Raw genomic sequence first — 23,679 nt, 5'->3', positions numbered from 1 at the left:
TGTCCGGGCGATGGTGTTAGCGCACGCGAAGTCGTGGCGATGAACGGCATTTTGGCTCTGTTCAAGCCTAAAGGGCTCACGTCAGCGGAGCTCTTGAATCAGTTTAAGACCTTCCTAGTTAAAGGCAAACAAACGCACGATCGCTTCGATCGCTTGGTGAACATTTCTAGCAGAAATTCGCTCCACGAATCCGAGAAAGCGAAAACGAGTAAAAGTAGGCCATGGAGGAACATTGGACAAAGACGCCGAAGGCGTTCTTGGTACAGAAAAGCATGTAGCAATCGCAGCATTCTCATATTTTCTTAGTTGTTGGTCTTGGGGATGGATGCAAACAGCTGAAAACGTATCTAGAAGGAAGAAAAGTACAATTAATACTTTCATGATTTTCAATAAATTTTTCAATATTTTTAATTAATTAAGAGGTACTTAGCCATTGGTAAGCTGGGTTCTGCCACTGATACATTTGATGCGTCTGGGAAAGTCACAAATGAAGCTAAGTTTGGTAATAGTTTTTTTAGAAATTTTCCTTTTGAAGGGAGGTTTTTTATAGGTCACATTTCTATACAAGATTTTGAGTCTGTTTTAAAAACGTTCACGGGAAAAATTCAGCAGGCGCCTCCAGTGTAAAAGTAGCCACACAAAAAGAGAAAATAGGATTACCACTCCTTTAGATATTCTGCAGTCAAAGTACAAGGCAAACGAGCGTCTGACTTAGCAAGACAGGGAAAACCTCCAGACCTCCAACCAAGAGAAGTAACAGTCTACGATTTAACCTGCATCGATTTCAACCCACCACTCTTCAAACTTGGTAAGAGAAAGATCAATAGGTAATTCACCGGTACGGTAATCCTCTCTCAAAAGATGTTTATTGTGGCTCTGGTACCTACGTTAGAAGCATAGTCAATGACATAGGCCAAGGTAGGAATACAGTAGGCTAAAGCAATATCAGTCTATTTATTTATTTATTTATACAGAGCTGAAGTCTGCAGCTCATTTAGTTGATCTAAGCCGCACTGAACAAGGTCCTTACAAAATTGACCAAGCACTTAGACAAGGTGAGTGGTCACTAGAAAGAGTAGGTGAAGTACTAAAAGGCAGAAAATCAACCAAAGAATAATTTTTATTTATTAATTGACTTTCTTTCTCCCTTCCTTTCTCAACCTAATTTCTAACTGTTGCAAAGCGTTTTCATATCGTTCAACGAGCCCCTCGAGTTCGTTCTTCCCCACGCGCAACTTCCGGCACGTCCGCCCCGCCTCCTTCATCATCCCCTTGAAAAATCGCACTTCCTCCTCGCGCAAAATCGTACACGCCCATCCCGCCTTCCCAGCGCGAGCCGTTCGCCCGACGCGATGCACGTGCGTCTTGGCGTGCGCGGGAACGTCATAAGAAACAACGTGACTCACGTCATCGACGTCCATACCACGTGCCATCGCATCCGACGCAACTAGAACGCGCAGATCGTCGTCACAGCGCCGAAATCGATCGAGAATCGCACGCCGTTGGCCCCCAGTTAAACCAGAGGAAAATTCAGCGACCCCCACACCTCCGAATGCTTTGATTAGGTGATAGAGTCGATGAGTGTTGCTCACTGAGCTCGCGAAGCAAAGCATGCGTTCGAATTGGAGTTTGTGTAGGAAGTTGATGAGTACGAGGGGCTTTTCTCCTGCCGTGCAAACGGTGTAGTTCTCGCTCAGTCCGTCTGGGACGGCTGCATACTTGGTTGACGCGGTTGCATAGAGAATCGGGTTATATAAATCGAGGCGAGCGAGTTTTTCTGGGTCGCGCGATAATGTGGCGGAGAAGAGGAATTTTTGAGGTGGTGGAGACGTTGTTATGTCGACGAAATTTTCCACATTGGGTATGGGCTTTGATTTAATCACGTGGTCAAGCCAGCTGTCGAAGCCGCGTCCAAGCAAGCGATCGGCTTCATCGATAATCAAAAAACGTACGTTATCCAAGGAGAAGCCACCTGTTGATGTCACGTGGTCAACGAGTCTACCAGGAGTCGTAATGAGTATATCGACTCCTCTGGATTCAGTCAGCATTTCTTGTTCTTTAGTAAACGTTTGTTGTCCCGTTGTCAAGCCAATTTGGACGCTCATTCCACGTGAATACGTATCGAATACTTGCTTGACTTGATCAGCGAGATTTTGAGTTGGTAGTATAATGAGAGCGCGTAGGCGACGCACAACCACGCGGTTTAGCACGTGGAGAAGCGGTAGAACGTAGGCGAGGGTTTTTCCGCTGCCTGTTGGCGCGGATACGCACACGTCTCGAGGACGGTATCCACTTGGTGATGATATAAGAGGTGGGACGCTTGATTCAAGGATTTTTGGTATGAGTTCACTTTGAATTGGGAATAGGGTTTTTATGTTTTGTTTTTCGAGATTTTTGATGAGTTGAATGCTGATTCCAACTGCGTCAACCCCGACTAGATTTTCAGTTAGGTCTGACGATATTATACGGGGGGTTTCCAGCCAATCCGGAAGTTGTCTTGCGATTTTTTGCGTTGATTTTGATTTTCGCGTTCGCTTTCCCAATACGGTGAACGTTTTCGGAGTCGGTTCGGGTTGCGTGGATTTGACGTCATCTCCTGCCTCCTCCTCGACGTCATTTGTGACGTCAGTTTTGGCGAAGGCCTCGCTGCGCGCTCGTTTCTTCGCTTTTCTGTGAAGATCCTTTAGCCTCGACTCGGAAGACTCTTTCGCAAGCGTTTCCACATCGTCTCCAGTGAAGCGAGCCACGCGAAACATGCCACTTGCAAATTTGTACGGGACTCGTCGAAAAAGTTGATATCTCGACATTCAAAAACAAGATGGCTAGGGCGATGCCTTCTTCCGTCTCCCAGACGTCAGAAAACACAGATTCGACGATCCAGCACCAAAGTTAGCACAGTTCGGCATCGTTTTTTTTGATAATATTTCGCTCTAGTGCAAAAATCGGTGACGTTGCCATCGGTTCCCCTAACGGGAGCCCCTTTCGTGACTCCGCGACGCGCGTTCGGCGAAGTAAGCAACGACGTTCTAAGATCGGGACTCGGGAAACGCGCTGCTACAACGACAACGGTGAAACGCGAAAAAACGACGAAGCCCATCGCAGCTCCAAGCAAAACGCCACACCTCCCGAAAAACGACACGCTTCCGTTAGTTGAGGAAGTGGATGATGACGTCGATGTCGACGATGATGACGACGTTGATTTGGGAGATGAATTTATTCCATTCGTTGAGCCAGATAGTCCTTCTGATGAGAGGGACATGAAGGACTTTGTTTCTGGTTTTTGGGCCATGGGCTGTGAGTGGGTCTATTCTTCAGATGTTGATCAGTATGAGTCTCCAAGTGAGGAAGACGTCAATAACGGGCTTCTAATGACTGACAGTGAGGTTGATGCCATTTTGGCTATGCTGTAAGACGAAAACTACTAAGGTATATATGTATATGACAAAATTATTGGGTTGTTTTGGTGTAGAAGATCTAATCATGTTCTCGATACGCATATCTTTCTGCAAATATATTTGTTCTGGCTAGAATTGAGTGTTCTAGTTAGTTAGCCACCAGGGTTAGCCACGTATACTACTAAAAGACCCTTTTGCATTGTAGTATTACAGTTGGTCACCACCTTGACAGTCTTTTTAGAGCACACAGACCAAATACCACACCCTGGAGGTAAGCGTTGCGCTTTGTACGCTTGTCTCTTTAGTTGTAATCGCGTAATGCTGTACCTTGGAATCCGTAGTTTGTTGTGTAGTACATACTAAACCAAAATGACTTTTATGAGTGTTTGCATCTTTGCTCTATTCTATGAATGGGCTAAAGATAACGTAAGGATTGTGAGACGGCGTCGTTCTTCCGGGTAAATAAAAGATTTGGATTCCAAAAAGCCGGTGGTGAAAGTATCACATCCGCCGTATGGGTATTGTAGGGAGACCTTGTATATAACATCCTTTCTAGACTTGGGAATTCAGTCTACTCTCGCAGCTTTTAGAATAATGAAGGTCACTGGTCTTTTTTTGTGTGCGTTGAGTGTCACTATTGCCACTTCGCAAGCGTTCAACCTAGCTACGCAAGCGTTCAACTTAGTAGCCTCCCTTCAGTCGCAGGTACTGTGTTATATTAGAGATCTTTTTAAATAAAATTAACTTCATGTAGCTTTTTGCAATGGGCCGTTATATAAAAAGCCTAACAAGCGAGGTACGGTGTAGCGTAATTTTTCTCGTCATTTGCTGTAAGAATGCTACGTAGCTGATGTCTCTCAATTCAACGGTGTCAAAACAATTAACAGCATCTGAGGAGCAAATTACGTCTCTCAATTCAAAACTTGGAAATACAAAGAAAGCTCTTGCTTATATGGTGATCTAATGTGCTTAGCGTAATGTCACTATTGCTATGCCTAAGAGTAGGTGGATATTTTTTGGTCTACGTGTGCTGGCCCTGTGGCTCATGTTTATGGACGCTACTTAGGCAGATATTCAAATGGTGATGACCGAATTTGTGTTTGTGTATGTGTATGGATGAATCCTTCCTGCTTTTTGATTAGGTACGGTGCATAGATGGACATCATACGATTCCTCTGCTATACTAAGCGGTGGAATAACTTTATCTTCTGATGGCAGCAGCTTGACTGTGCCAGCTGCTGGGGTGTACTACATTTATGGTCAACTTATGCTTGATCCTACTAGTGGCGATTCAAGTGAATGTGCCTTTGGACTACGAGTTAATTCACAGATTGTCGCTTCATCGTACACATACGGCTCAAAGAGTGGTTCGGTGGATCATACCAAGTACACCGGAGTGATTAGACCGTTGAACAAAGGAGACAATATCACAATGCAAATGCAGTCTACTTGCACCTTGAATAATTTTCATCATGGCGAATCGTTTCTTGGTCTAATTTTTTTTACATTCAGTTTTTCCGACATCAGCAATTCAGCTGCCATGACGTACGGATTGTACAGCGGAACTTACTCTTCCGGTATGTAGAAATCTAGTAGCATTCTTTCGTTGATAGTTACCTACTAATTTAGGAACCCTTAGTCAATGGGGCAACTATACTTTCAACATAAACCAAGGCGGGGCATTATACAACAGTTCCGGGATTACTGCCGGTACAAGTGGTCTCTATTTTGTATTTGGTCAACTTCAATTTGATCCTCAGTCAACCCCTCGCTGTGGATTCAAATTGGAAATAGGTAGCAGGACACTGTCCCAGCTTCACATAGACCCTATTGGAGGAGCATTTGACAGAACTGAGTACACTGGACTTGTAACGAAGATGAGCAGTGGAGAGCGCTTGCAAATGACTTCCATACGGAGCTGCAATTTCACGAATCACTTCAGCTACGGATCATTTATTGGCGTCTTTTATCTACCTTTTCAAACAGAACCAGCAGTTCATCTTCTTGGCTTCAAAGGTGGAATATTTGCTAGGGGTATGAGAAATAAAGCACATCATTTCACTAACCATTATTCATTTTAGGCGAAACGTTGAGAACTTGGGGCTCACCGACTATAAATATTGGAAACGTACTGTACAGTTCAAGTGGATTTACGGTGCCTAAAAGAGGGATATATTACGTGTATGTTCAGCTTGAGATTGACCCTCGGAGCGGATCACCATCACAGAGAAACTGTGGATACGAGTTGAGAACGGAAAGAAAGATCATAGCTGCAGCTCACTATTGGAGGCCAAATCCTAACAGCTACGACAGGGTTACATACACAGGTGCTGCTGCGCTATTGAATGGTGGCGATACAGTATCAGTAAGGATGAAAGGAACCTGTTATTTACAAGGCGAGAACATCTACGTTGGGTTCTTGGGAGGGTTTTACCTGCGCAGCTAATCCTTGCATTGCTACCGGAGTCTCTCTGGATTGATTGCTACATGCAGAACGTTCTGTGTTTTCGTTCGTCCACTATCTAACAATTTTTGTCTGTCTTCAGTTTGTGCGCTGCACTGATGGTCTCGATTATGTTTAGCTAACGTACATGTACCTAAGTCTATATGAGAAAGTGAAGCAGTAGACTACATGTACTGTAGGTACTATTCCAATCCGGGCTATCACAGGCTAAAGCCAAAGCGATCAAATGCGCCCTGTACGATGGCGAAAAGGCGCGTTGGTCCTTGCTTTCCTTCTTATGGCCTCTATGAGCTACATGATCTTCTCATCGATCCGAAATCGTCACGAAACTGTGCTATTGGGAGCCGCGGAGTCTCTACCACAGAAACAGCACGCAGTCTTGCCAACAAAGCAAGCGAAGCTCCTGATCGATCTGCGCGCACACAATTTCCGCCACAGCCAACGCCTCACAGGCGAAAAGAACCTCAAATTGTCCCTAAAACGACTGCGCGTACAATCAGGAAAGAAACAGAAAAGCCGGAAGAGAATATTAGAGACAAAGCCTTGAAAATCAATCGAATGGAGCGAGTTCTAAATGAAGATCGTTTCCCGAACCATCTAACGTCACCAGAGGCCATAATTTTAGTCGCGCAAGTTCACAACCGAGCCAACTATTTCAAGTATCTAATCGAATCATTGAAAGCGATTCAAGACGTGGATCGAGTTCTGGTCATAATCAGCCACGACCTCTATTTGGAGGAAATGAACAGCCTTGTCAGATCAATTGATTTCTGCAGGGCAAGTGTATCAGCTTCCCTTCTCCCTTTAGAAATTTTTCTTTAGGTAGTTCAAGTATTTTATCCATACAGTATGCAATTCTATCCGGACCAATTTCCTGCTCAAGATCCGCTTGATTGTCCTAGGGATATCAACAGAGCCCAGTATAATGGGCTAGTGAACTTAGACCCTTTGACATTGCACTGTAGTATTAGTTGGTCACCGTCTTTTAGAGCATACAGATCAAGTACCACACCCTGGAGGTAGGCGTTGCGCTTTGTACGCTTGTCTCTTCAGTTCTAATTGCGTAATGCTGTACCATCTCATTTGGAATCCGTAGTTTGTTGTATAGTACATACTAAACCAAAATGACTCTTATGAGTGTTTTGCATCTTTTCTCCATTCTATGAATGAGCTAAAGATAACGTAAGGATCGTGAGACGGCGTCGTTCTACTTCCGGCTAAATAAAAGATTTGGATTCCAAAACACCGGTCATGAAAGTACCACGTCCGCCTTATGGGTATCATAGGAAGATCATGTATATATAATCCTCTCTAAGCTTGGGAATTCAGTCTACTCTCGCAGCTTTAAGAAGAATGAAGGTCACTGGCCTTTTTTTGTGTGCATTGAGCATCACTATTGCCACTTCCCAAGCACTCGACCTGGCTGCACAAGCGTTTGACTTAGTAGCAGCTTCCCTTCAGTCGCAGGTACTGTGTTATATTAGAGATCTTTTTAATTAAAATTAACTTGATGTAGCTTTTTGCAATGGGCCGTTATATAAAAAGCCTAACAAGCGAGGTACAGTGTAGCGTAATTTTTCTCGTCATTTGCTGTAAGAATGCTACGTAGCTGATGTCTCTCAATTTAACAGTGTCAAAACAATCAACAGCATATGAAGAGCAACTTACGTCTCTCAATTCAACAGTGTCAAATCAATCAAAAACAATAAGAGCGTACGAGGAGCAATTGACTTCTCTCAATTCAAAACTTATGAATAAAAGCGAAGCTCTCGCTTATATGGTGATCTAATGTAAACGTAATGTCACTACGTTATGCTTAAGAGTAGGTGGACACTTTTCAGTGTATGAGTGCAAATCCTGTGGCTCATGTCTATGGTCGCTACATAGGAAGATACTTGAAAGGTGACAGGCGAATTAGTGTATGTGGATGGATGTATTTTCCCTGCTTTTTGATTAGGTGCGGTGTTAGATAGATGGACATCATACCATTCCTCTTCTATACTAAGTGGTGGAATGTTATCTTCTGATGGCAGCAGCTTGACTGTGCCAGCTGCTGGGGTGTACTACATTTATGGTCAACTTATGCTTGATCCTACTAGTGGCGATTCAAGTGCCTGTGCCTTTGGACTACGAGTTAATTCACAGATTGTCGCTTCATCGTACACGTACGGCTCAATGAGTGGTTCAGTGGATCATACCAAGTACACTGGAGTGATTAGACAGTTGAACAAGGGAGATAACATTACAATGCAAATGCAGTCTACTTGCACCTTGAATAATTTCTACCATGGCGAATCGTTTCTTGGTCTAGTTTTTTTTACATTCAGCTTTTCCGACATCAGCAATTCAGCTGCCATGACGTACGGATTGTACAGCGGAACTTACTCTTCCAGTATGTAAAAATCTACGCAAAGCATTGAATTATTGATCACCCTCTAATTTGTTCATAATTTAGGATATACCCTGCGTCAATGGGGCTACCATGCGTTCAACATGTTCCGAGGCGGGCATCATCCAAAAGTTACGGAATTACTGCGGGCACCACTGGTCTCTATTTTGTATTTGGCCAGCTTCAATTTGATGCTCAGTCAACCAGCCGCTGTGGATTCAAATTGGAAATAGGTAGCAAGATACTGTCTCACCTTCACACGCAGACTGATGGAAGTTCGTATGACTGAACTGAGTACACCGGACTTGTAGTAAAGATGGGCAGCGGAGAGCGTCTGCAAATGACTTCCGCACACAACTGTAATTTCGTGAACCACTTTAGCTCTGGATCATTTATTGGCGCTTTTTATCTGCCTTTTCAAACAGAACCAGCAGTTCATCTTCTGGGCGGCAGCAGTGGAACATTGCCTCGGGGTATAAGAAATGAAGCTTATCATTTCAGTAACCATAATTCATTTTAGGAGCAACGTTGAGAACTTGGGGCTCACCAACTATAATTGTTGGAAACGTACAGCACAGTCAAAGTGGATTTACCGTGCCTAAAAGCGGGATATATTATGTGTATGTTCAGCTTGAGATTGACCCTGTCAGGTCACAGAGAAACTGTGGATATGAGTTGAGAACGGAAAGAAAGATCATAGCTGCAGCTCACTATTGGAAACCAAATCCTAGCGGCTACGACAGGGTTACGTACACAGGTGCTACTGCTCGACTGAGTGGTGGCGATACAGTATCAGTCAGGATGAAAGCAGCCTGCAGAATAACACGCGACAACATCCACGGTTTGTTCTTGGGAGGGTTTTACCTGCGCAGCTGAGTGCCTGGTGTTACTGCCGGAGTTTTCTAGTGCAGCAGTACTGTATGTGTTTGTTTCGTTTTGTTCGCTGAGTTCTTGCAATCCGGGCTATCACAGGCCAAAGCGTCGATCATATCGAGCGAATGCGTCCTGTACAATTGCGAAAAGGCACGTTGCTTTTCTGTGGTCAGTACGAGCTACATCGTTTTTTCTTAAACAACACACAGTCATGTCAACGCAGCAAAAGCTCCTGATCGATCTGCGACTACCAACACACGACTTTCGTTACTTCCAACGCCTCACTACGTATAATAAATAGAGTCTGCGCGAAAAAGACCTTCTTCAGTACAAATCAGCACTCAAATCCAGGGCTCCGGGGCCCTGTTGCAAGCACAACTTACCACCTGGCCTTTGGGGCAGTCTCCGTATTTCGTAATTTGACCGTTTGACGCTGTTTCCTGATAATGCAGCATTGACCGTCTTTTAGAAACGGCAGACTGTAAAGAAGCACAGGGGTAGGCGTTGCGCTGTGACGTCAGTTCTAATTGCATGATGATGTGACATTTGGAATCCTTCATCCTTTAGCTCATTTGCGGTTGGCATGAAGCTCAACGCTGGGCTATATATGGAATAGCTGTCTCTTACCTCTTGCAAGGGCTGGCGCCCAAAGAAACGGGACAATTCAGTCTGGTCTTAGCAATGGAGTGTTAGTTTCATTAGCACAAGGCTGATACCGTTAGAGCACTATGACGATGTCTACGTAACGATGACGTCGTGATCTTTTATGCAGGTCTCACACGCGCTGTATCCCAATACGGCAGAGAACACGACATATTTACCCGCGGTGGTGTTGGGCAGATGAAGTAGGCCATGGAACTTGGCGTTTGTCTCTTCTTGATACACTACGTGGCACTTGAGACTCCTCCAACGCTTTATAGACGGCAATACGGAATACTCAACCGTTCCGGAGCTTTCTGATAGGGTTCCGGTCATAATTATCCGAAGAAAGTACGGATATGATTAGATTATGAGCAAATTACGGTAGGAGAACAAGTATAAAAGAGCCTATCTACGCTTGAACGTCCAGTCTCGTCCGCGATCCGGGCACTGCCGTTACACAGCCGTTCGAAAATGAAGATTATCAGCCTTTATTTGGGTGCCATGAGCATCATCATTGCAGCTGTTCAAATGTCCTACTCAGTTTCCCTTCAGCCACAGGTACAAAAAAGTCACTTTAGCTTGCAGGTCTTATAAAATAATTGACTTAGATTACTGCAATGGAAAATTCTGTGAATACTCTGAAAAGCCAGGTACAGTGTTTGTGTGTGCAGCTTGCCTCACCATTTGCATAATGTCATGTAGATGGCATCTCTTAAGTCAACAGCATCACAACAATCAACAGCACTTCAGCAGAAAAGCAATATGCTTACTCAAACGGTGATCTAATTAATTTAGTGTAAAACATAATGTATCATTACTGTTATGCTTGAGAATAGGTGGACATGTTTCAGTCTGCGCGTGCAAACCCTGTGGCTCATGTCTATGGGCACTACTCGGGCAGATACACTTCAAGTGAGAGACAAATTGTCGTTCCATTGGTTATGCCTGTATTCTTGCCGCTGTTTGGTTTAGACACGGTGTTAAATAAGTGGAACTTACTTTCTCCTTCTGTTCTAAGTGGTGGAATGATGTTATCTTCTGATAGAAGCAAATTGACTGTGCCAGCTGCTGGGGTGTACTACATTTATGGCCAACTTATGCTGGATCCTACCAGCGGTGATTCAAGTGGCTGCGTCTTTGGACTACGAGTCAATTCAGATATTGTTGCTTCGTCTTACACATGCGGCCCAAAAAGTGGTTCAGTGGATCATACCAAGTACACTGGAGTGATCAGAGCGTTGAACAAAGGGGACAGCATTACTATACTAATGCAGTCTACCTGCACCTTGGATAATTTTCATTTAGGCGAATCGTTTCTTGGTGCAGTTTTTATTTCATTTCGTTTTTCAGACTACAGTACTTCAGCAGCCATGACATACGGCTTGTACAGTGGAACTTACAAAGCCGGTATGCAATTCATGACATGTTTTGTGTTTATTTTGTTCAGATTTGCTTGTTTGAGATTTTGAGTGGCTAATTTTGTTATTATTTAGAAACTTTACTTGGCCGGTGGGGCTATACGTTCAACATGCGGCAAGGCGGTGCATCATACAACAGCTACGGGATTACTGCCGGCACCAGTGGTTTCTATTTTGTATTTGGACAGCTTCAGTTTGATCCTCGTTCCAGCGGTCACCGCTGCGGATTCAAATTACAAATAGGCAGCACGACATTGTCCCACCTACACATACAGACTGATGGAGGAAGCTCATATGACAGAACTGAGTACACTGGACTTGTAGCGAAGATGAGTAGCGGAGATCGCTTGCAAATGACTTCCACACAGAGCTGCGAATTTGCGAATCACTTCAAGTACGGATCATTTATTGGCGTCTTTTATCTACCTTTTCAAACAGAGCCAGCAATCCATCTCCTTGGCAGCAGCACTGGAACATTCACTAGGGGTACAGTATAAGAAACAGAGCGCATCATTTTAGTAATCATTATTCATTTTAGGAACAACGTTGAGAGTTTGGGGCTCACCGACTATAAATATTGGAAATGTGCTGTACAGTTCAAGTGGATTTACCGTGCCTAAAAGCGGAATTTATTACGTGTATGTTCAGCTTGAGATTGACCCCGCGGGCGGATCATCACAGAGAAACTGTGGATACGAGTTGAGAACGGAAAGAAAGATCATAGCTGCAGCTCACTATTGGAAGCCAAATCCTAACAACAACGACAGGGTTACATACACAGGTGCTGCTGCGCGACTGAATGGTGGCGATACAGTATCAGTTAGGATGAAAGGAACTTGTTACTTAGAACGCGACAATATCCACGGTTGGTTCTTGGGAGGGTTTTACCTGCGCAGCTGATCCTTGCATTGCTACCGGAGTCCTCTGGATTGCTACATGCAGAACGTTATGTGTTTTCGTTCGTCTGCTATCTAATTTTTGTCTGTCTCCAGTTTGCACTGATGGTTTCGTGTTTTAGCTAACGTAGCTATGAGAAAGTGGTGTACAAGTAATCCAATCCGGGCTATCACAGGCTTAGAGGCGCGTTGGTTCTTGCTTTCCTTCTTATGGCCTCAATGAGCTACATGATCTTCTCATCGATCCGAAATCGTCACGAAACTGTGCTATTAGGACCTGCGGGGTCTCATACCACAGAAACAGCACGCAGTCTTGCCAACAAAGCAAGCGAAGCTCCTGATCGATCTGTGCGCACACAATTTCCGCCACAGCCAATGCCTGTCCTTCGTGTGATTGCGAAGGACGTGGCGGAGAAAGACTATGAACCTACCTGCGGTGAGTATTGAGAATGAGAGAACACGGACGACGCGCTTATGTGTGGCGTCTTTTAGAGGCTTCTTGAGAGGCTTCGTGAGAAGCAATCTGTGTGTACACGCGTTCATGACGTCAACAAGGAAGTGCCGTGATAAAAGAAATGCTACTTCCAATACCACACCCTGCGGTGGCATCGGGCTTTACCCTTTCATCTCTTCAGTCTAATTGCATGATGCTGTACCATTTGGAATCTTTCATCTTTAGCTCATATCCTAGTGCGGATGAAGCTTGATGCTAGGCCATAGATGGAATTCAAGTTGGCTCTTGTCTCTCACACAGCTGGACTCCCGGGTGTCCCCAACCCTAAAGACGGGACGCTAAACTCTGGCGATAAAGTGCGCCAGTGACCGTCGTTCCGGAACTTTCTACCCGGAGTTCCGGTTATAATAGCTCCTGACGTTGATCAGAAGTACGGATTTGCCTTACTGTTTGTAAATTTGGGTAGAAAACCAAGTATATAAGAAGTTATCTAGAACTGAGCATTCAGTCTGGTCTGGGCACTACCATAGAGCCCTTGGAAAATGAAGATAACAAGCCTTTTTCTAGCTGCCACGAGTATCACCATTGCAGTTGCTGAAGGGCCCTATTCAGCTACTTTGGAGTCGCAGGTACTAATGTACTACTATAATTCAGACGTCTTAAAACGTAGATTGACTTAGTTTCGGGCAGTTGACTACAGTCTGGATCGCCAAGTACGGTGTAGTTTTTCTCATTATTTGTTGTAATAATGTCACGTAGCTGGGGTATCTACGCGCGACAGTGTCAAAACAATCATCAGCACTTTGCTATTTGGTAATTTTCTATAAATATTGTGTCACTGTTATTATTGCTTGAGACTAGATGGACGTTCTTCAGTCTACGTGTGCGAACCCTGTAGCTCATGTCTATGGACGCTACACAGGCAGATACTATTCAAGTAACTGACCAAAACTGTACTTGATTATGAGTGTATTTTTGTGGCTGTTTGATTAGATACGGTGTTAAATAAGTGGATGCCACACGAAGCAGACTCTTCCATATTATGCGGTGGAATAACTTTATCTTCTGATGGCAGCAACTTGACTGTGGCAGCTGATGGACTGTACTACATTTACGGTCAACTTATGCTGGATCCTACTAGTGGCGATTCAAGTGGCTGTGTCTTTGGACTACGAGTCAATTCACAGATTGTCGCGTCATCGTACACGTACGGCTCAAGGAGTGGTTCAGTGGATCATACCAAGTACACCGGAGTGATTAGACCGCTAAAGAAGGGAGACAACATTACAATGCAAATGCAGTCTACTTGCACCTTGAATAATTTTCATCATGGCGAATCGTTTCTTGGTCTAATTTTTTTTACATTCAGTTTTTCCGACATCAGCAATTCAACGGCCATGACATACGGATCGTACAGCGGAACTTACTCTTCCGGTATGTACAAGTTTGAATTCTTTTTTCGTATTGTTTCTGAGACGTTTAGTTATCTAATATCCATAATTTAGGATATACCCTGAATCGATGGGGCTATACGTTCAACATGTACCGAGGTGGGGCATCATACAACAGTTACGGGATTACTGCGGGCACCAGTGGACTCTATTTTGTATTTGGTCAGCTTCAATTTGATCCTCAGTCGACCAGCCGCTGCGGGTTCAAATTGCAAATAGGTAGCAAGATACTGTCCTACCTTCACATGAAGACTGATGGAGGAAGTTCGTATGACAGAACTGAGCACACCGGACTTGTAGTGAAGATGAGCAGTGGAGAGCGCCTGCAAATGACTTCCGCACACAGCTGTAATTTCGTGAATCACTTTAGCTCTGGATCATTTATTGGCGCTTTTTATCTGCCTTTTCAAACAGAACCAGCAGTTCATCTTCTTGGCAGCAGCAGTGGAACACCGCCTAGGGGTATAAGAAAGAGCTCATCATTTCAGTAACCAGTATTCATTTTAGGAGCAACGTTGACAACTTGGGGCTCACCAACTATAATTATTGGAAACGTACTGTACAGTTCAATTGGATTTACCGTGCCTAAAAGCGGGATATATTATGTGTATGTTCAGCTTGAGATTGACCCTACAGGGTCCCAGAGAAACTGTGGATACGAGTTGAGAACGGAAAGAAAGATCATAGCTGCAGCTCACTATTGGAAGCCAAGTCCTAGCGGCAACGACAGGGTTACATACACCGGTGCTGCTGCGCGACTGAATGGTGGCGATACAGTATCAGTCAGGACAAAAGCAGCCTGCAATATAAATCGCGATTACATCCACGGTGTGTTCTTGGGAGGGTTTTACCTGCGCAGCTGAGTGCCTGGCGTTGCTGCCGGAGTTTCCTGGACAGTTCCTAGTGCAGTAGTACTGTTACTTAGCGTGTGTTTGTTTTGTTTTGTTCGCTGAGTTCTTTGTGCGTACTAAATGTTTCTCAGCCTGACCTTTCTCAATCCGGGCTATCACGGCTATCACAGTCGCGTCGATCGAACGAATGCGTCCTGTACGATGGCGAAAAGGCGTATTGGCCTTTGCTTTCTTTCTGATGGCCTCTATGAGCTACGTGGTCCTATTATCGATTCGAAATCGTCACGAAACAACACGCACTCTTGGGAACGAAGCGAACGAAACTCCATATCAATCTGCACACACCCGATTGCCGCCACTGTCAACGCCTCACAGTCAAAAAGAACCTCAAATTGTTCAAAAAGCGACGGAGCGTCAGATCATGAGAGAAACGAAAGTAACGGAGAAATCGGAAGAGAATATTAGGGATAGAGCCTTGAGCATCAATGGAATGGAACGAGTTCTAAATGAAGATCGTTTCCCGAATCACCTAACGTCACCAGAGGCCATTATTTTAGTCGTGCAAGTTCACAACCGGGCCAACTATTTCAAGTATCTAATCGAATCATTGAAAGCGATTCGAGACGTGGATCGAGTTCTGGTCATAATCAGCCACGATCTTTATTCAGAGGAAATGAACAGCCTTGTCAGATCAATTGATTTCTGCAGGGCAAGTATCTATTAGCTTCCCTTCTCCCTTTAGAAATTTTCTTTAGGTAGTTCAAGTATTTTATCCATACAGTATACAATTCTATCCGGACCAATTTCCTGCTCAAGATCCACTTGATTGTCCTAGGGATATCAACAGAGCCCAGTAGGATGGGCTCTGTTTTCTATTCTATGTGATAATTGTGCATTTGCAAGGGCTATGCAAAGGAGATGTAAAAATGCGGAGCATCCTGATCAATACGGTCACTATAGAGAAGCGAAGGTGACAATGACAAAACACCATTGGTGGTGGAAAGTAAGTATAAGTAGTATGCACTTGCATCTTAGAATTTTATTTTGTAATAGATTAGTCATGTTTTTGACGGGATGAAGTTGACCAAGGATTTTACTGGACACGTTGTGTTTCTCGAGGAAGATCACTACGTGTCTCCAGATTTGGTTTATATGCTAAATAAGATGATTTCAATGAAGCCAAGGTTTGAAGTTGAGGAGTATACATAGGAATGTAGTAAATTGGCTTGCGTTTTAGTGCCTGTCCTTCGTGTGATTTCATTGGGTTAGGTATCTATGATAAGCTGAATGATTTCAGATCTTTAGGCTCAGCAGTGAGAAATAATAATGCTACAGCGTTGGGTAACATTTTATATTTTAATTAGATTCACGTTCAAGCTTGGGTGTCTGGAAAGCACAACATGGGTTTCGCTATGAATAGGGAAACGTGGAATCGCTTGAAATCATGCAGCAAAGTCGTTTTTCATAATCAGAGAATTTTCTCTGTTACAGTCTTTTGTACATGTAGATGTTTTGCGAGTTTGATGACTACAATTGGGACTGGACGCTGCAGAGTCTGGGAAAGCGCTGTCTCAATAGACCATTGTCTGTAGTGGTTGTGAAAACGCCAAAGGTTTTTCATATAGGCCAATGGTGAGAACTAGTATTTGGAGTACAATAAATGATGATATTTTTAGTGGGGTTCATCATAAGAACAGTGCTCAATGTGACGCCAAACCAACTGTTGATCACTTCCGAGATATTATACAGAAAAATTTGGAAAACTTATTTCCTAAAGAAATATCTCTCATTGGGTCGAGCAATCCCCCTGCTTCATTTGCAGTAATGACTAATACTGGCTATGGAGGATGGGGTGACATGAGGGATCGCCAACTCTGTCTATCATACACAGAACAAAATCCCGAAGCTATCCTGAGTCAACTGGGAGGTTATCTAAAGCGTTTATAATGATTTTTGTATGCTCCCAGTCGTTGAGGCGAGGCGGGGCGTTATTTATATGCAGTACATAAGTCACGTGTGTTGATGACCTCATACTTAAGTGGGCGCACCGCTCGACCAATCAGCATCGCGATCGCGCGTGGTTCGAAACACACTGCCGAAGAATGGAGCCCCGACGCGTCGTCTGGAGTCCTCGCAAGCGACGGGCCGCCGCCACGGCGACCGACACGCCTAATGCAAGCGGAAGCCGCTCTAACGAAGGAAAAAGATCCCGAATGGGCCACGAGACGCCGCAACGCGAAAAAACGGTACAAATAGCGTCGCGATCGACGAAAACGACTCAGTGGGGGCCCTTTCGCGCTTGCGCACGCAGGCAGCAGAAATGGATATCGAACGAGAGATCGAGCACGAGTATCGCATACGCGACGGCGCGACGAAACTCCTTCGCGCGTCGAAAAACGTTCGCCAGTCGATGGAATCGGCGAAGAGTCTTCTCACGTCGAACGCGCGCGTTCTCTCGCTCATGGCCAAGCTTCAGCGAACGCGCGCCGACACGATGATCGCCGAGCAAACAGGGGAGGAACGATCGTAAGAACCCAGGGGGGAGGGGCAAGTTCTCAAGGTTCCGGGTCCTCTTTAGGGGCTCTGGTGCTTTCGAACCGTGCAAAGCGAAGCTCATTATATCGGGTAGGTAGAATTTCGGTCTCGAAGCGGTTCGTTGCTCTAGTTTCTCGTCTCGTTGTTAGACATCCGGATTCCATTGGAAGTAAAGGGAGTCAAGGCCACTCAGAAGACCGGATCCGGTATGGGGAAAATAAAAAAATAGCGGTTTTGTGATTTATTTGACGTTGTTTTTAGATCCTACGTATTGTACCGTTTTTTGCCTGTTCAAGTTGGATGGACAAATCAAAGAGACGGAGGGCCTCGTTGACGTCACAAAAAATACGACGGATATCACTTTCCCGGACGCAATATCATTGTAATTTAAAAATTTGAGAGAAATTCGTCTTTTTTAATATTGTTATATACAGTTCTGACGTCAGCCACAATTTCAAGCTACACATTGAACTCTATTGCTCGCCTATGGATAAGAAAGGAAATAAAAAGAGTCTTGCTGACGTCACATCGTCACCAGCACAGTAAATTCAATTAGTATAGATATGTTCATTTTTATTTTTTTGATACGTTTAGATCTGATCCTAAATTCACTATTGTTGGTCATTCTCACTTGAGGCTGGATGACGTCAGCGATACAGTCCAGACTCACACCATAACAGCTGGGGTTGTGGGAGCGAGTCCAAGCGCCTCTTGCAATAGCTCCTATGTACCCCTAACCAGTCAACTGTCTCTCTGGGGCCAGTTCTGCTGTCTCTTGAGAGTCCAGCCCAATTGCGCTACGGGAACACGACTCACCGGCTTCACTAATGTCCAGGTATGACGTCGTAAGAGATTCGTTTATATATGTATTTATTTTTTTCTTTTAGAGAATGATTAGTGAACTTCCGGCTTGGACTCGCTACTGGTGCGTTCTCCGTCAGAACTACATTCGATGTTGGGTCTCGCCCGAGGACATCGGTCGAAAGACGGCCGTCCATTCAATCAAAATAACAGAGGTATTCAAAAAAATCAATACTTATATTTTAATTATCAATTTTTTTAGGATACGAGTATTAGCAATGCTCCTCGTCTCACAATGCGTCGTCACAACACGCTCCTCCTCGCCGCCGCTCAATCGGGCGACGAACACTTCATCTCGCTCGAATCGAAAGAGGAGAAATCCCAATGGCAAGACGCCCTGAATCAAACCATCGTCGACATCAAAACGTGGAAAGATTGGTGCAGTCGAGTGACGCCCGTTCATCCAATCGAATCGTGGCGACGCGCGCACTCGTCGCCGTCCATCGTCGCCGTTTCGCCGGCGCCGAAAGTTCACATGAAAATCGTCGAACGTACTCTCGTCGAAAAGCTTTCCCCCGACGTCGTCGACGCCTACGTCGAAATGGCTCCGCTTCCTCTCCCCGAGTCGATTCCGATGAAGAAACGTCGCGCTCCGTCGCCGCCGCCGCCCAAGTCGTCGCTATCCGGGTCCGAAGAGAATAAGGTCCCCTCGTCCGGAAGCGATTCGGATTCGCCGCGTTCTACGCCTCCGTCGGTGAAGAAACGTCGCGCGCCGGCTCCGCCCGTCGATCAGATTCCGTTTGACGGGAAAACGAGGGAGTCCACGGCACATTATTACACTGCGCTCTAGATTATAGTCTCGTAGACACGAACAACGATTCTTCCTTTACTCTCTATCTCTTAGATTAGTATCAATGTTATTGATTGTGTTTTTGTTATATAGTTTAGGTCTATCCGTAGCTGTCTTTTAATTCTAGTATTCCCTTTAGATCTTCTCTCTGTAGTGCCTGCAAGAAAAAAAATAGTTTTGTTCTTGACGCTCTGTCTATTCTCGATTATTCTTAGTGGGGGTTCTTTTTTAATAATCGAGAATGGGTTTGTTGTTAACTAACTCGAAGTTGATCCATTTCTTTTTTGAATTTTGCTATCGATTTGGGGTCTTTAGTGTCGGCGAAGTAATCTGATATGCCAACGTGTATAGAAATTGATTCTAGACGAGGACACGCTCCTGAAATAAGAGTCGTGTAAGTATCACCCACATTTAGAGGGCTCATTGATTATTTCTACCTAACAGGTAGCGTAGAGCTGGCGCCTCAATTTGCGTGAAAGATATCCGAAAGTCTTCTAGCCCCTTTAGACCCGCACGGCACATTTTCGCTATAGCCATTTCGCTCAAACCCCCAATGTGCTCAATTTCGAATTGTCGCAGACGAGGACATGCCTTGACTAAAGCAAAGCTTTAGGGAATTTTTTTCCTGAATGGCCTTCTTACTAAGATTAGCGATGCCAGAGAGAGTAAGTGCTGCACCTCCTAATCCAACGCTTGTTAGTCGAGGCCAATTTTGTCCAATAACAGCTAGACAGTCGTCTGTAAAATATTGCTCCGCTACGCTGTATAACGGGAGAGGATAGTAGATGAAGAAGGGAGAGCTAATTTTCTTGCCTTAGGGGAACTGGAGGGACTCTTAGGGATTTGAGGTTGGGGCAGCCCATAGCGAGAGACCAGAGGCTTTCTGGGGTCACTGGTCTATCGTTGCTCACGTAGGCAAAATGCTCGAGATTAGAGCAGTAACGGCTTACGAACCACAAGCATCTTAATTAAATAATAAGTTTAATTTGTATTGATTAAAATTTTGCGCTTGCCTTTCGGTGAATATCCAACCGCAGTCACTGATTGTGACCGATTTGACGTGGTGCGACGCAGAGCGTAGCAATTTGTCAAAACCTCGTTCAAACAAATTTATAATTCGCGCGTTGTACGAAATCAGATCCTCGTCAAATTCAGCAGGAGCCAGAGAATGCCCTAGAGAGAGAAATTGGAATATGTGTAGATGGAATAAACCGTACCTAGGCCCTCTAGATAGAGATACTCCGTTTCAGTACACCACTCAGATAGCTTTTCTAAAACCTAGGCGATTTAGTGAAGAGCACCGTTTTATAGACGTCTACTGGACAGCAGAATACTTACATCAGGTCCTATGCTATCACCACTCAAGCAAACTCTCCTCCAAAGGCTTGGATGAAGAGCCAAATTTCTCCACTGTCGACAAACTCTCATGACCTGCAATAGGTCAGTGACTTCTAGATATTGAAATGCTAAATATAAGGCTTTGCATTGACGATTCTTTAGCAGGACTCTCAGATGGACAGTTTTTCGTCTTTCTTCGACTTCGATAAAAGGTGAGACGCTTAGAATAGCATCCGTTTCTTTTTCGTCCACTTTGTCTTCGTTTTTTACACTACTTAGTCGGCTCACGTGAATATTTCCCCCCTTTGGGTCGACTTGAATTACGCCGGGGTCATCGATAAACGGATTCTGTCGATCAATGTTTCTCTCGAGTGAATTGAGGTATCCATTCGCCTCAGCTTCTCTCAGTTGGCGTTCAAGTTGAAGAATGCGACCCTTTAGTTTTTCGCGCGCTTGCAGCTGCCTTGAAGCTTGCTCCACCAAGAAGGTATTCAAGCAAATAGCGGAACTAACAAAACATTGGATCTAAGGTGAACTATATATATGGGGGAATTTTATACTTACTTTTCGTGTTGTTGCAGTTGGTGTGCGAGACGATCGATCTCTTCGTCTTGAGACTGAACCGACGCCTGGAGCATCCACACCTGCTCTTCCAAATTTCTCTTTTGAATTTTCAAAGTGTCGGCTTTTGTCAGCGCTCTCGTCGCCTCCAGCTTTTCTTTCTCGAGATCTCGACGAAGAGCGTCGATTTCTCGACTCTGCGATTCGCATTGACGACGAACGGCTTCACTGACGTCACCCTCGAGAAGAATTCCTTCGAGATATCGCGTCCGATTGCGAGCTGCTTGCAGCGAATCGTTCACGGATCGCAGCTGTTTTCTAGTGCGGGTCAGTTCTTCTTTTATTGGTTCTTTTGTACTGTGCAGCACGCAGGCTCGTCTGCTGAGCTCCTGGAGAAAAATTTCCAACTCCTCAGCCTTTTGATGAACGTCGCTTCCTGTTGGGCGTGGCGAATGGACAGGAAACGTCGTAGAACGGATTTTCGAGGGCGGCGCTTCTACATTGGCTTCAAGTTTAGAAACGCTAGTATCAATTCTAGCCATCGTTAAAAGTTTTACCGCGCGTTAGACAGTCCTGTAATTATGGTTACCAGGGAAAACCTCTGTCATCGCGCAGAACTATTTCGTCAGAAGATAATCGAAGAATTTCATCTGTTGGACCTTATTTTGAATAACGTCAAAGCTCCTGTACACGACTCAAGTGAAGTATGCGGTATGAATGAAAATAAAAGAGCTTTATAATAGAAAAAAGACTGGAGGGATTTTTAGATGAAAAATCACTGGAAAAGATTCTTATTGAGGGACCGCAGCAGCTGATAAATTTTCGAATGTATTCGAGAGAGGGAAAGTCGTCTGTTCTAAGACCAGATAGGCGTTTGTTTCGAGTCAAAAATCGAAATAAACTTCCGCTTGGATACTATGCCAATAGAATCGTAGAAAGTACGTATTTGATTAATTACTTTTCAAACTTTTTCTCTGTGTTAGATTATAAGTTTCAAGTGTTTATGCAATGTATAATTATTATCAATGCTATTGGTATTGGAGTACAGGCAGGTACGTTGAGCAATTCAATAATTTAATTTTTTGGTTAGACAAGAGTTTTTAGAAATTGAAAATGGCACTTCTACGTTTAGTCGAGTCTTATTTACGATGCTGACTGTTTTCGACTATTTCTCGTTGTTCTTCTTTGTGCTTGAATTGGTATTGAAGTGGACTGATGACTTTTTTGTTTTTTGGAAGAACGGCTGGAACATATTCGATTTTATCATTACCCTTCTGGTACCACAACTCTAAATTGACACAGAATTCCGGCTATTGTAGTTCTTCTGTCTTTTAGTCTGCCGTTCCCGAAATTATTTCTTTAGCCTCCGACGACAAAGCTTCACGTCTGTCTAAAGCAGTTAAGCAACTGAAAGTATTTCGAATTCTTCGATCCTTGAAAATGGTAATTGGCTGAAATTCAGTGAACGAATAACAGTCAGTCCTCTCTCTTTTAGATTGCTCGCTTTGGCAGTCTCAAAATCATCGTCCTTACACTTTTGCAGACGTTCAAAGTAGCAGGCAAGCCGCTCTTCTATGACAGAGTGACTGGACTTGGTTTCCTTATAGACGTTAGCATTCATTATGCTGCTACTATTTACAGTAGCCTACATATTTGCCATCATTGCTATCGTTCTTTTCGAGTCATACTCGAAATCAGAGCGAACAGATCTCGTATACAAGTCAAGCTTCAAGTACTGCAGTGGAAAAATAAATACAGATGTTAATTAATTAACATGGTTCACGCTAGAGATTTGCCTCAAGCTCTTGGCACCCTTTTTCAGCTCATCACTCTTGATCATTGGATTGACATCTACTACGACGTCATCAAAGTGGCTAATCCGACTTTGACGGCCTTCTTTATTATTATGTGGGTATGGATCGGCGCCTTTTTATTTCGAAATATTTTTGTTGGAATTCTGGGTACGTTTTCTTGTTGGGATCTGTTGCAAGATCTTATGCTTTCATTTTAGTTAATAACTTTACCAGAATTAGCGAATATTTGCGAGAGCAAAGCCAGAATTTTGACAAGAATATGGAATTGGAGAGACAAAAGGAGACCTTACGCGAAGAAGTTATAAAACAGGAAGAAAAACTACGGAGGTCAGTTTGAAAACGTATTTGATTTGAACTACTGTACTGGTTTTATAGGAAAGGGGACAGTATGAGTCACCTCCATCTGGCAAGTGATTCTACTGAGAGGTAAGCACGACTACAGTCAGCCATGTGCAGAAAAAATATAAGGTTTTAGTTGCATTCCAAGCAGTCATGCATTGATAGACGAAAGAGATTCCAAGGGTAGGTTTTCTGTATACTGTATCTACTTTATCTTCTATTCTTCTGCTTGGATAAGATTGGACTAAAATGGTGCACGAAAATTTGACTGCCTTGTCTTCAAATTCGAAAGAGACGCTGTGGCCTCGTGATACTCTTTTTCGGTGAGTTGCTTGGTAAATAAATGCCTTTTACTTTCGGGAGGATTTAATTTTTTATGACAGATACTATCAATTGATGGAAGAGATGCAAGAAAGTATCCACGAATATGAAGAACTACAAAAACTAGCAGGTAAAAATTCGCTTTTTAAATTTTATTAGAGAGCTGACGTTTATTTTTAGCATCGGCTCTATTGAAACTACACGACTTTGAATCAGATTAGCGCGCTACCGCACTCGAACCGTTATTCCCAATCACGTGACTACTTTTAAAGAAGACAGCGCGCTCG

General features: G+C 44.0%; 10 protein-coding genes across 17 annotated transcripts; 8 read left to right on the top strand and 2 right to left on the bottom strand.

Annotated features, from left to right (window-relative positions):
* Positions 1-27: 27 nt before the first annotated feature.
* LOC136185416 (pseudouridylate synthase TRUB1-like) lies at positions 28-2,484 on the top strand. The gene is made up of 8 exons (XM_065972548.1): positions 28-124; positions 174-260; positions 307-362; positions 421-502; positions 551-623; positions 672-808; positions 862-918; positions 975-2,484. The coding sequence occupies exons 1-8, from the start codon at positions 40-42 to the stop codon at positions 1,115-1,117; spliced, it is 720 nt and encodes a 239-aa protein (XP_065828620.1). The 5' UTR covers positions 28-39; the 3' UTR covers positions 1,118-2,484.
* On the bottom strand, positions 977-2,797 carry LOC136185414 (ATP-dependent RNA helicase DDX51-like). Its single transcript, XM_065972543.1, has one exon. It carries the CDS (start codon positions 2,754-2,756, stop codon positions 1,128-1,130), a length of 1,629 nt encoding a protein of 542 aa, XP_065828615.1. The 5' UTR covers positions 2,757-2,797; the 3' UTR covers positions 977-1,127.
* Positions 2,750-6,001, top strand: LOC136185415 (uncharacterized). 3 transcript variants are annotated; one of them, XM_065972546.1, is made up of 9 exons: positions 2,750-2,888; positions 2,935-3,542; positions 3,601-4,100; positions 4,150-4,191; positions 4,243-4,350; positions 4,401-4,476; positions 4,538-4,972; positions 5,025-5,429; positions 5,477-6,001. In XM_065972546.1, the coding sequence occupies exons 3-9, from the start codon at positions 3,990-3,992 to the stop codon at positions 5,839-5,841; spliced, it is 1,542 nt and encodes a 513-aa protein (XP_065828618.1). In that variant the 5' UTR covers positions 2,750-2,888; positions 2,935-3,542; positions 3,601-3,989; the 3' UTR covers positions 5,842-6,001. The 3 variants fall into 3 exon arrangements, with proteins under 3 accessions (XP_065828618.1, XP_065828619.1, XP_065828617.1); XM_065972547.1 differs by having other exon boundaries at positions 2,935-4,100; positions 5,025-5,411; XM_065972545.1 differs by having other exon boundaries at positions 2,935-4,100.
* Positions 6,002-6,957: 956 nt separating this feature from the next.
* LOC136185218 (uncharacterized) lies at positions 6,958-9,223 on the top strand. 2 transcript variants are annotated; one of them, XM_065972302.1, is made up of 9 exons: positions 6,958-7,136; positions 7,189-7,326; positions 7,376-7,417; positions 7,469-7,639; positions 7,686-7,761; positions 7,817-8,251; positions 8,315-8,721; positions 8,769-8,815; positions 8,879-9,223. In XM_065972302.1, exons 2-7 carry the CDS (start codon positions 7,213-7,215, stop codon positions 8,479-8,481), a joined length of 1,005 nt encoding a protein of 334 aa, XP_065828374.1. In that variant the 5' UTR covers positions 6,958-7,136; positions 7,189-7,212; the 3' UTR covers positions 8,482-8,721; positions 8,769-8,815; positions 8,879-9,223. The 2 variants fall into 2 exon arrangements, with proteins under 2 accessions (XP_065828374.1, XP_065828373.1); XM_065972301.1 differs by having other exon boundaries at positions 8,769-9,222.
* Positions 9,224-9,283: 60 nt separating this feature from the next.
* On the top strand, positions 9,284-12,207 carry LOC136185213 (uncharacterized). 2 transcript variants are annotated; one of them, XM_065972294.1, is made up of 10 exons: positions 9,284-9,535; positions 9,591-9,618; positions 9,689-9,838; positions 9,894-10,321; positions 10,372-10,413; positions 10,466-10,540; positions 10,600-10,675; positions 10,736-11,170; positions 11,257-11,667; positions 11,720-12,207. In XM_065972294.1, the coding sequence occupies exons 4-10, from the start codon at positions 10,235-10,237 to the stop codon at positions 12,079-12,081; spliced, it is 1,488 nt and encodes a 495-aa protein (XP_065828366.1). In that variant the 5' UTR covers positions 9,284-9,535; positions 9,591-9,618; positions 9,689-9,838; positions 9,894-10,234; the 3' UTR covers positions 12,082-12,207. The 2 variants fall into 2 exon arrangements, with proteins under 2 accessions (XP_065828366.1, XP_065828365.1); XM_065972293.1 differs by having other exon boundaries at positions 9,284-9,618.
* A 58-nt stretch (positions 12,208-12,265) lies between these two features.
* On the top strand, positions 12,266-14,969 carry LOC136185214 (uncharacterized). 3 transcript variants are annotated; one of them, XM_065972297.1, is made up of 9 exons: positions 12,266-12,513; positions 12,570-12,961; positions 13,099-13,160; positions 13,212-13,244; positions 13,291-13,344; positions 13,393-13,468; positions 13,525-13,965; positions 14,037-14,444; positions 14,490-14,969. In XM_065972297.1, the coding sequence occupies exons 6-9, from the start codon at positions 13,393-13,395 to the stop codon at positions 14,843-14,845; spliced, it is 1,281 nt and encodes a 426-aa protein (XP_065828369.1). In that variant the 5' UTR covers positions 12,266-12,513; positions 12,570-12,961; positions 13,099-13,160; positions 13,212-13,244; positions 13,291-13,344; the 3' UTR covers positions 14,846-14,969. The 3 variants fall into 3 exon arrangements, with proteins under 3 accessions (XP_065828369.1, XP_065828368.1, XP_065828367.1); XM_065972296.1 differs by having other exon boundaries at positions 12,570-13,043; XM_065972295.1 differs by having other exon boundaries at positions 12,570-13,160.
* A 26-nt stretch (positions 14,970-14,995) lies between these two features.
* LOC136185217 (alpha-1,6-mannosyl-glycoprotein 2-beta-N-acetylglucosaminyltransferase-like) lies at positions 14,996-16,871 on the top strand. 2 transcript variants are annotated; one of them, XM_065972300.1, is made up of 8 exons: positions 14,996-15,542; positions 15,589-15,686; positions 15,737-15,836; positions 15,887-16,017; positions 16,071-16,143; positions 16,198-16,287; positions 16,341-16,465; positions 16,510-16,871. In XM_065972300.1, the coding sequence occupies exons 1-8, from the start codon at positions 15,021-15,023 to the stop codon at positions 16,778-16,780; spliced, it is 1,410 nt and encodes a 469-aa protein (XP_065828372.1). In that variant the 5' UTR covers positions 14,996-15,020; the 3' UTR covers positions 16,781-16,871. The 2 variants fall into 2 exon arrangements, with proteins under 2 accessions (XP_065828372.1, XP_065828371.1); XM_065972299.1 differs by having other exon boundaries at positions 16,071-16,146.
* A 40-nt stretch (positions 16,872-16,911) lies between these two features.
* Positions 16,912-19,157, top strand: LOC136185212 (rhotekin-2-like). The gene is made up of 9 exons (XM_065972292.1): positions 16,912-17,079; positions 17,145-17,359; positions 17,412-17,458; positions 17,518-17,574; positions 17,630-17,750; positions 17,803-17,910; positions 17,963-18,203; positions 18,256-18,384; positions 18,432-19,157. The coding sequence occupies exons 1-9, from the start codon at positions 16,936-16,938 to the stop codon at positions 19,017-19,019; spliced, it is 1,650 nt and encodes a 549-aa protein (XP_065828364.1). The 5' UTR covers positions 16,912-16,935; the 3' UTR covers positions 19,020-19,157.
* Positions 17,739-21,467, bottom strand: LOC136185210 (uncharacterized). Its single transcript, XM_065972289.1, has 9 exons — positions 20,922-21,467; positions 20,358-20,865; positions 20,237-20,297; positions 20,033-20,192; positions 19,833-19,982; positions 19,662-19,780; positions 19,457-19,615; positions 19,282-19,397; positions 17,739-19,176 (listed from the first exon to the last, which is right to left on the bottom strand). Exons 1-9 carry the CDS (start codon positions 21,458-21,460, stop codon positions 19,120-19,122), a joined length of 1,869 nt encoding a protein of 622 aa, XP_065828361.1. The 5' UTR covers positions 21,461-21,467; the 3' UTR covers positions 17,739-19,119.
* LOC136185216 (cation channel sperm-associated protein 2-like) lies at positions 19,286-23,670 on the top strand. The gene is made up of 20 exons (XM_065972298.1): positions 19,286-19,413; positions 19,464-19,684; positions 20,331-20,459; positions 20,520-20,569; positions 20,637-20,738; positions 20,799-20,887; positions 20,939-21,629; positions 21,686-21,856; positions 21,902-21,970; positions 22,023-22,195; positions 22,254-22,361; positions 22,414-22,470; positions 22,526-22,650; positions 22,707-22,879; positions 22,930-23,059; positions 23,108-23,158; positions 23,208-23,254; positions 23,310-23,394; positions 23,455-23,522; positions 23,573-23,670. Exons 7-20 carry the CDS (start codon positions 21,500-21,502, stop codon positions 23,611-23,613), a joined length of 1,428 nt encoding a protein of 475 aa, XP_065828370.1. The 5' UTR covers positions 19,286-19,413; positions 19,464-19,684; positions 20,331-20,459; positions 20,520-20,569; positions 20,637-20,738; positions 20,799-20,887; positions 20,939-21,499; the 3' UTR covers positions 23,614-23,670.
* The last annotated feature ends 9 nt before the right edge of the window (positions 23,671-23,679 follow it).

The sequence above is a fragment of the Oscarella lobularis genome, chromosome 3 (assembly GCF_947507565.1).
Source record: "Oscarella lobularis chromosome 3, ooOscLobu1.1, whole genome shotgun sequence".
Lineage (NCBI taxonomy): Eukaryota > Metazoa > Porifera > Homoscleromorpha > Homosclerophorida > Oscarellidae > Oscarella > Oscarella lobularis.
This window is presented reverse-complemented; position numbering and strand designations above follow the sequence as displayed.